Source organism: Mercenaria mercenaria, chromosome 3 (assembly GCF_021730395.1).
Source record: "Mercenaria mercenaria strain notata chromosome 3, MADL_Memer_1, whole genome shotgun sequence".
Lineage (NCBI taxonomy): Eukaryota > Metazoa > Mollusca > Bivalvia > Venerida > Veneridae > Mercenaria > Mercenaria mercenaria.
Window position 1 is genome coordinate 5,485,362 of NC_069363.1, and position 10,750 is coordinate 5,496,111.

General features: G+C 35.8%; 2 protein-coding genes across 2 annotated transcripts; both read left to right on the forward strand.

Annotated features, from left to right (window-relative positions):
* Positions 1 to 509: 509 nt before the first annotated feature.
* On the forward strand, positions 510 to 2,564 carry LOC128555445 (uncharacterized). Its single transcript, XM_053537722.1, has one exon. It carries the CDS (start codon positions 510 to 512, stop codon positions 2,562 to 2,564), a length of 2,055 nt encoding a protein of 684 aa, XP_053393697.1.
* Positions 2,565 to 3,881: 1,317 nt separating this feature from the next.
* LOC128555446 (uncharacterized) lies at positions 3,882 to 5,225 on the forward strand. Its single transcript, XM_053537723.1, has one exon. The coding sequence runs from the start codon at positions 3,882 to 3,884 to the stop codon at positions 5,223 to 5,225; it is 1,344 nt and encodes a 447-aa protein (XP_053393698.1).
* The last annotated feature ends 5,525 nt before the right edge of the window (positions 5,226 to 10,750 follow it).

Sequence of the window (10,750 nt, forward strand, 5' to 3'; positions counted from 1 at the left end):
TGTAGAGAAAATGACGATATATACTGAGAAACTTGAAATTCAAACGGATAAAATAGCAAGTGCAGTTAGTGAAGAAGAAGCTGATTACACCCAAAGTATACTTGAAGAGGATTGTTCTCTTTGTGAAAAGGTTACGGACAATTGCATTGCACTTAATAAAATGAAAGAAAAAATGTTAATCTAAAGAAGAAAGAAGAAGAGTCTAAAAGAAAAGAAGAAATGGTAAGTGCAAGCCAAATTGTAGAATTACAATATGAATTACAAAATATTGTTGTTAATCAAATGAAACAACAACAAAAGCTAATAGAAATGAACGAGAGAAAAGAACACATGAAATCATCAGTAAAATTACCCAAACTAGACTTACTACCTTACAGTGGAGATAAACTTAAGTGGTTTGAATTTTGGGATTCATCTGGATGTACAATCCATAAAAATAAAATGCTCTCAAACGTCGAGAAGTTTACATATCTAAGGAATAAGTTGTACGGGGAAGCAAACGGGCCATAATGGGTATTGCCCTTACTGAAGAAAATTATGATGTGGCAATCGAAATTCTGAAAGATCGTTTTGGAAATATACAAGAAGTGATTGACTTGCACTATAACCAGATGATAAATTTGTATCCAGCAAGCAACAAAACAGAAAGTTTGAGAATACTTTTGGACAAAGTCGAAAAACATCTTAGAAGTCTAGAAGTGCTTCATCAAAATATCAATCAGGACGTATTTGTTTCAATGATACGTTCAAAACTTCCTCAAGATGTGTTGCTTCAACTAGAAATTCAAAAAGGAACAGTGGATAAGTGGACTGTCTCAACCCTTAGAGACAAACTCAGATGTTATGTAACAGCTCGTGAGAAAGCAGAGAAAAAATCATCAATATCAGATTCAAGTAGAAATCGATCAAATGAGAATTCTCTGAGTCGACATACGCCGAAAGGGAGAGATGGTCACGGAAACAAGTTTCGAGAACCAAGTTTTTTACACAATTCTGGAAAACTAGGTTCTGCCGAGGCTCTAGTTACTACCGAACAAAGGAAGTCAGTAAACACGAAGTTTAACAAATGTCGATATTGTGAAAAGGGACACTGGGGTGACGAATGTCCTACTTTTCGCACTATTGATGAAAGAAAAAAGAAGTTAAAGGGAAGCTGTTATAAGTGTTTGAAAGTGGGACATTCTTCAGATGAATGTAAAGGGAATAAAAGTTGTGTATACTGTAGTGGACTAAACGTTCACCATCGTAGTTTGTGTCCAAACAAATTCAAATCGACAGACGTTTGTGCGGTTAGTTCAGAGACTACAGGCTCTTCTAAGAATAGTGAAATACGTGAGGAAAACGTGCTAATTTCATCTGGTGAAATGGTTTTAATGCAAACAGCAAGAGCGGAAGTGCAAAACCCCAAAGGAACAGCCAGAGAACACGCACGAATACTACTTGATTCTGGATCCCAGAGAACTTACATTACACAGTCATTAGCCAAGAAGCTCGGTGTAGAGAAAGGCAAGGAAGAAGAAATAAAGCTAGTCACATTTGGTTGTGATAAACCGAAGATTATTAAAACATATGCCACACAATTGTGCTTAAAGTTAAAAAATGGAGAGTATATTGAAATCAGTGCAAATATTGTTCCAGTCATAAGTGAGAACATACAGCAAAGACAAATAAACATGTCTACAGATGAAAACTTAAAGCACCTATTGAAAAGTTTAGATATGGCTGATACACTTGAACCAGCAGAAACATCAGCAAATGTAGACTTGCTATTAGGAAACGATTATTACCTGGATATTGTTATGTTACAAAAGATTCAGGTTACATCAGGACTTTACCTACTAGCATCAAAGTTAGGCTGGATACTTACAGGCAGAACAAAGGAAACACGCGAAAATGAAAATGAAACAAACATGCTAATTCTTACACACGGAACAAATATCAGTGCAACAAAGGTGTTTTCAAGTGTCGACTCGATTGTTCCAACAAAGCCAGATTTGGATGACTTTTGGAAGATCGAATCCTTGGGAATTACTAAATGTGAAAATCAAAGTCAAATAAGTGATAAGGTTGCTCTGGCGACATTCAAAGAGACGTTGAGATATAAAAATGGAATGTACTTTGTGACCTGGCCATGGAAAGAAGAAAATCCAGAACTACCGGAAAATAGACATCTTGCATTCTCAAGGTTGAAATCAAATATAGCAAGAATGAAAAACAAGCCTGAGATTCTTGAGAAATACAACACCGTGATACAGGAACAACTTAGCAAAGGTGTAATTGAAAAGGTAGATAACAACACGAAAAATGGAGCGATACATTATATTCCACACCATGCTGTGATTACTCCACAAAAAACTACAACGAAATTACGTGTAGTGTATGATGCATCTGCGAAAGTTAGAAAAGAGAACAAAAGTTTGAACGAATGCTTGTATCGAGGCCCAGTAATACTTAGTGATCTTTGTGGATTATTAATGCGCTTCAGGTTACATAAAGTGGCAGTGGTTTCAGATATAGAGAAGGCCTTTTTACAATCGGGCTACAAGAAAACCAGCGGGACGTGACAAGATTTCTCTGGATAAGAGACATAAAACGGCCTTTTGTAAATAAAGAAAATGTACAGGAGTACAGATTTTGTCGTGTTCCATTTGGTGTTATTTCCAGTCCTTTTTTGTTGGGAGCAACTATTGAAAGTCACTTGGAATCTTATAACAACAGTATTGCCAACAAAATCAAAGTGACATCTACGTGGATAATGTGATTACGGGCACTGACACATGGCAAGAAGCACTTGACTTGTATAGTGTAAGTAAAAGGATATTTAGTGAAGCCTCCATGAATTTAAGAGAATGGGCTTCAAATAGTTCTGACCTATTAGAATCAATTGCATCAGAGGACAAAGCAAAACATTCGGTTATCAAAATATTAGGACATACCTGGGACACTAAAAATGATACACTTAGTGTAAGTGTACCACAGTCCTTGAGTGAAATAAACAGCTTAACAAAAAGAATCATTTTGAAACAGATTGCTTCTGTTTTTGATCCACTGGGGTTGTTAAGTCCAGTTTTGTTAAAAGGAAAAATTCTCTTGCAAACTATATGGAAGAGAAAATTTGACTGGGACGATCCACTAGAAGAAATCGATATTCTTGATACCTGGTCGAGCGTGAAAAAGAACCTAGAAGAGATAACAGCATTCACATTTTCTCGGTCCATGGCAGTGTATACGTGTAGGCAAAATACTGAATACACCTTATTGTGTTTTTGTGATGCATCCGTAGACGCCTACGCTACGTCAATATATCTTCATCAAAAAGGTGAATCAGACACACAAGTGAATCTAGTGTTTGCTAAAAGCAGACTGGCTCCTTTAAAAGAAATAACTATACCCAGATTAGAATTGATGGCTGTTCTTATAGGTGTCCGATGTTTGAAATTTGTGCGTGATCAATTGAAGTTAGATATTAAAAACATGTACGTGTGGACGGATTCTCAGTGTGTTATTCAGTGGATTAAATCATATAAAGATCTGCCCATATTCGTGAGAAACAGAGTTAGTGAAATAAAGGCAGATGAAAAAATAAAGTTTGAATATATTTGAGGAGATCAGAATCCGGCGGACGTAGCTTCTAGAGGTTGTTCCTTAACAAAACTTAGTGTTTTTGAATTATGGTGGAATGGTCCATGGTGGCTTCATGAGCAAGAAAGCACTTGGTTGAAACACAGCGGCAACGTATGTGAAAGAAATTCCTGCGCAAAAGAGGAAATAAATGATTCAGAAAATGTTATGATACAAATTTCTACCCGTGAAAATAAAATTCTTGTGTGTTTTCATCTCCTTTTGAAATCGACAGTGAAAAATATTCTTCTGTTACAAAAATGCTAAGAGTGACAGCTTTGGCTCTAAGATTTATACAAAAAATACGCAAGTTACCTTACACAAATGGAAGCTTGAAAAGTTCTGAAATGAAAACTGCAGAAGAAATGTGGTTACTACATGTTCAAAGAAAACACTTTGCTGATGAATTTGAGTCAATTAGAAGTGCAAAGAAAAACAATCTGCAACAACAATTAGGTCTTTATATTGATGAAGTTGGACTACTGCGATGCAAAGGCAGATTAGAGAATGCGGATATCAGTGAAAATGCCAAACATCCAGTACTTCTGCCAAGAAAAGATCGTTTGACATATCTTTTCATTGACAAAATACACAAAGAAATTCTGCATAGTGGTGTTTCCCAAACGTTAGCAAAAACAAGACAAAGATTCTGGATTCCACATGGTCGAGCAACAATAAAGTCTGTTCTACATATGTGTACAGTGTGTCGCCGCTTTGACGGAGGTCCTTATAAGATGCCGCCGATGCCGTCTTTACCTCCATCTAGAGTGACAGAATGTAGGCCATTTTCACGAACAGGTTTAGATTACTTGGGTCCTATCTATGTGAAATCAAATGATACACCAAAGAAAGTGTGGGTTTGTTTATTCACCTGTCTCGTGACTAGAGCCGTGCATCTTGAAGTCGTGCTTGATATGTCTACTGAAGAATTTTTAAGGTGCCTGAGACGATTTATTTCTCAAAGAGGCACCCCTGTTCAGTTGATCAGTGATAATGGTTCGCATTTCAAAGCTGCCAGTTCAATATTAGATCGAATATGGAACAGAACGCTCCATAGTGATGAAGTTCAAACGTATGCGTCTAACTCCAGAATCACTTGGAATTTCATTACGGAACTTGCTCCGTGGATGGGAGGCTATTACGAGAGACTCGTAGGCATAATAAAAAAAGTGTTTCGAAAAACGTTAGGCCGAAGACTTTTAACACTTATTCAGTTGCAAACATTAGTGAAAGAAGCGGAAGCGGTCGTGAACTCAAGACCTCTTGTCTACGTAGGTGATGACGTAAATTCCAGCATCACATTAACGCCTAGTCATTTTTTAACATTAAACCCAAGTACAGGTATTCCGGAATTGGAAGCAGATGACATGGATTCTGATTTTTTAGCTTGTTATAGTTCAAGTGATCGTCTTCTAGAAATTTGGAAAAAGGGTCAGAAATTGATTAACATGTTCTGGCAAATTTGGCGCAACGATTACCTGTTGAGTCTTCGGGAAAGGACTCAAACACAATTAAAAACTGGGAGAATTCAATCTTCTGATCAACCAAGTATAGGCGACATAGTGTTGCTAAAAGAGGATTTGCCTGAGGAAGTTGGAAGTTAGGAAATATAGTGAATTTAATTCAAAGCCGTGACGGTAAAATTAGATCAGCAAAAGTTAAAGTTTCTTCAGGAAAAGTGCTTGGGCGTCCCCTTAAGCTACTTTTTCCTATTGAGACGTCATCTAGTGCTGGTGAAACATATTTTCATAGTGATAAATGTGGTACTACAGATGAAGCTGGAAAGACATTAAGGACACCCCGAACAGCAGCGGAAAGTGCTAGACAAAAAATAAAGGACCAACTGTCATAAATACAGTTAACGAAACTGTTTATACAGCATATAAAAATCGTAGTTTTAGTTTTATTTTGTTTCGGCGGAGCATATTCAATAAAAATGTACTTCCACAAAATTCTCGTGAACACTGCTTCCTAGAGGAGCAAAGTAAAATTAATTCCCATGCAGTTCACGTGGGCATTTTGTTTCGGCGGAGCATATTCAATAAAAATGTACTTACACGAAATTCTCGTGAATACTGCTTTCTAGCGGAGCAAAGTAAAATTAATTCCCATGCAGTTCACGTGGACATTTTTGTTGCGGCGGAGCATAGTATTATAGTAAAACAATATCATGAAATTCACGTGCAAATCGCTTGGCGGAACAAAAGTATCTATAAATAAAAGACAATAAAGTTTGCACGAGGTTTTCAGAAGATATTTTACATTGAGTAAATCATTGTAAGGCTGTCATTTATAAAAGACATAATTTAAAATTGTCAAAAATGTTTCAGTGCGATACGTGTAATAAATATTACAAAAATATGAGAAATCTAAAACGACACATTAAAGAAAAGCACACAGCAATAGAGTTCTGGAACTGTACAGAAAATAATTGTTCATCGAAATTTATCAGGAGAAGCTATCTCAGCAAACATTTGATATTGACACATAAACATGATGCAGCAACGGCGAGGGAAAAGGCGTGTTGTGCACTTAGAGGGGATATTAAAGAACATGGGTATTATGAAGAAATTAGTGATGATGAAAGCATCTTTAGCTTACTGGCAGAACAAAATGGAGAGCTTGAAGAACGTGACTTTGTTGGAACTGTTAGCGATTATAACTTATCATTACTTCAAGCAGATACAGATGTTGACAACAAAGAGAACAACGACGAAACTGACATGTGTTCCAATCATGATGAATCAGAAGTGAATGAATTACTAGTAGATAAAATTGAAAAAGAGTGTCACCATGGAGAAAGTGAAGTGATTGTTCAGAGTGTATCTGATTCTGTTGATACTGAAGAATTAGGTCAACAGATAAATAATGATAACACATTTCAAAAAATGGATGCTGATGAACTGGATTATAGTGACATCAGCAGTGTTACAGAGGACGTTCGTGACGTCACGAGTACAAATAATAATGACGTCATAAGTGAAACTGATAATAAGATCGACAATGTAGTTGAGTCTGATGATGTCAACAGTGTTCGTGATGTCATTAGTAGAAGTGATGATGCCATTACTAGTGATAGTGATATAAATGAAAGTGATGACTGTATAGTCATAGAAGAAAGGTCTTATGGAGATATAAGTGAAAACAGTGCTGATGAATATCTCAAAGAAGAAGAGATATCCACGGCATTAGTGCCCTCGAATGTCACAACCCGAACACAAACGTTGATATTAACTTTTACGAAGAAAACATATTACATTGGTGATGAAGAAGTGGATTCTGTAATAACAGCTGAACAAGAGTACATAGATGACTTTGAGTAATCTCCGGTATGGGAGTGTCGCGAAGTACGCGAACTTATTATAAATTTGAACTGTTGCAAAGTATGCAATATTATTCATTTATATGTATCCTCCGGCATGGCGGATGTGTGTTAATTTAAGGATTATGTTTACCGGCGGATCAGCGTCGGCGGACTTTTGTTCATGTTTTTCACGCTTTTCATGTGAATTGCATTGTTTGAAATTACTATAAATAGGTGTATTATATTAAAAGAAAAAGGTTATTTTTCAGTTTGGGATTTATAGAAGTAAAAAGGTGTTTAAGAAAATAAAATATGATTTAAATGATACGGATATTTGTTATCATTCAAAAATAGAATAAAATATTATGTAGCATTTAAAAACTGGGGCATTCGCTACAAAAGCCCCGAGAAAAAAATCCGTAGGCATTTTTTAGTACAATACGGTATCATACATTAAAATGTTCGTTGGGGTATATGGAATTCAGCCAGGGTGGATACCAGGCTCAAATATCCCTATTCAAGTTTTCGTGAGGTCCCAAAAGGGGTGCACGTGATAAGAAATAATAATGAAAGTAATATGTTGTTTGAATTACAGGTTAAGGTAAATCCGACTTAAATATATAATAGAGTGGAAAGATTCAATTATATAATATAATTTGACGTACAAATGTAATTTTCAAGTGAAATTAAAGACTAAGAGGCCCTAAATTGGGGGTTCTCCATCAGACGGCACTTACATGATGATGTGACGTTTCCAATATGTTAAAATTTGCGGTACATTGATATTAACATGTAATTAAGAAATGAATGTTTATCCTCTATAGCATCCAGTGCATATATAAACAACTAAGACATATTACATTTTCTTTGAAATTTCATATATAATTCCAGAGGCCCCAAAAGGAGTTACACTCAAAATGAACAATTTTAACCGGACATGCTGCATATCATTTTTTGCCATCAACGTAACATTCAGTTAAGTGTGTGGATATACTCACGCAGTCTTAAAACATTAACTGTACTAAAACTTATTGTGTAAAGTAATTTTATTGTTTTTATTATTGCAGCATGACTTTCTATTGAGGTCTGAGAACACTAAAACCGAGACTTTTTATTGGTACTAACTTTTGAGACACATATAGTCAAATTGCCCAAATATGGAATACTGAACCTATATATACTCAAAAAAGTAAACATGCAATATCACTTTCTGGCAAAAATTTCATTTTTAGCTCACCTGTCACATAGTGACAAGGTGAGCTTTTGTGATCACGCGTCGTCCGTCGTCCGTGCGTCCGTTCGTGCGTTAGTCCGTCCGTCCGTAAACTTTTGCTTGTGACCACTCTAGAGGTCACATTTTTCGTGGGATCTTTGTGAAAGTTGGTCAGAATGTTCATCTTGATGATATCTAGGTCAAGTTCGAAACTGGGTCACGTGCCATCAAAAACTAGGTCAGTAGGTCTAAAAATAGAAAAACCTTGTGACCTCTCTAGAGGCCATATATTTCCAAAGAGCTTCATGAAAATTGGTCAGAATGTTCACCTTGATAATATCTAGGTCAAGTTCGAAACTGGGTCACGTGGGGTTAAAAACTAGGTCAGTAGGTCTAAAAATAGAAAAACCTTGTGACCTTTCTAGAGGCCATATTTTTCATGAGATCTTCATTAATATTGGTCAGAATGTTAACCTTGATGATATCTAGGTCAAGTTTGAAACTGGGTCACGTAGGGTCAAAAACTAGGTCATTAGGTCTAAAAATAGAAAATCCTTTTGACCTCTCTAGAGGCCATATTTCTCAATGGATCTTCATGAAAATTGGTCAGAATGTTTACCTTGATGATATCTAGGATAAGTTTGAAACTTGGTCACGTGGGGTCAAAAACTAGGTCAGTAGATCTAAAAATATAAAAACCTTGTGACCTCTCTAGAGGCCATATTTTTCATGAGAACTTCATGAATATTGGTCAGAATGTTCACCTTGATGATATCTAGGTCAAGTTCGAAACTGGGTTATGTGGGGTCAAAAACTAGGTCAGTAGATCTAAAAATAGAAAAACCTTGTGACCACTCTAGAGGCCATTGTTCTCAATGGATCTTCATGAAAATTGGTCAGAATGTTCACCTTAATGGTATCTAAGTCAAGTTCGAAACTGGGTCACGTGGGGTTAAAAACTAGGTCAGTAGGTCTAAAAATAGAAAAAACTTTGTGACCTCTCTAGAGGCCATATTTCTCAACGGATCTTCATGAAAATTGGTGAGAATGTTCAGCTTGATGATATCTAGGTCAGGTTTGTAACTGGGTCATGTGCGGTCAAAAACTAGGTCAGTAGGTCGAAAAATAGAAAAACCTTGTGACCTCTCTAGAGGCCATATTTTTCACGAGATCTTCATGAAAATTGGTGAGAATGTACACCTTGATGATATCTAGGTCAAGTTTAAAAGTGGTTCACGTGCCTTCAAAAACTAGGCCATTAGGTCAAATAATAGAAAAACCTTGTGACCTCTCTAGAGGCCATATTTTTCAATGGATCTTCATGAAAATTGGTCAGAATTTTTTATCTTGATGATATCTAGGTCACATGTGCTCAAAAGCTAGGTCACTATGTCAAATAATAGAAATAATGAAGTCATACTCAGTTCAACACTGGGTCATGTGGGGATAGGTGAGCGATTCAGGACCATCATGGTCCTCTTGTTTTTTTTCAAAACATTGTGTGTAAATATTTGATGTACATTGGTATACACATTTAATTTGCCTAACTTTTCAAAATTCCAGTGCATTTGAAGAATAGTGAGAGCTATTCCGTTCACTCTGGGGTTGGTGTCGCCTTTGTTGACATCCTCACCTTGGATAAGTTTTGCATGTAAGTTCATATCTTAGCAACCAATAAATGTGTTGGATTAAAACTTTACATAACGCTTTTGTGTCATCTAACCTTTTGAAATAAAAATAATCTTGACTGAGTTTAATACAAAATATGATTCGTTTTCAACCTAAAATATTTGGTAAAAGTTTAGCATGTCCCTAAAAAACAAGGTGTATTTCAGAAACTACATGCATTTGATCAAAATTTTACATAGTGCTTCCAGTCATCAAACCTCGGTAAGTTACCAATATATGGTTTTGTAAGTCATGTCCAGTCATGGTCCTTGTTAAACTTAGAAGTTGTTGAATAGTCAAGCGCAAGGCTTTTGGGCAGCTATTGTTATTAAAATCGTTATCGGACTTTATTCATGGCCAGAACAGGTTTTTTTCAAAAAATATTTTGTTGAAGCAGTGGTATACCATAAGACCTGAGTTAACAATTAAACAGTCCAACAAAAAGCAACGCCGAACGTTTTTATCATACCTAAATATAGAAAGATTTAATGATGTTTATGTGCACATTTTCAAACAAGTAAAAAACCATATTCAAAAGCGTCATCTGAAAATTTGGCAGTATTTTGAAACGAAAAAGTTGCATTATGAATTGTGTCATGGAAAACTTATGTCATATACCTCAACAACAATTTCGGTGTCGCATTTGTATCGGACTAAACAGTATGTTTGACTTTATTTGTTGTTATTGCATTACGCATGACTCATCCAATATTTCTTTTGATTTTTTTATTCATCGCATTCAACGTTATTAATTAAAATGCAATTGACTGATATTGTTTTGCTTTTGGTTTGTTTCAACAACTCAGTTTGATACAGGGAGCTTAAATAGTTAATGTAGCAAAGTCCTTGAACATCAGTACATGTATTTCAAATAGCAAAAGATTGCTTAAACATTGAATTTTGATTTGACAAACTTTCACATTTTTAGGTTGATTATTTTTCAG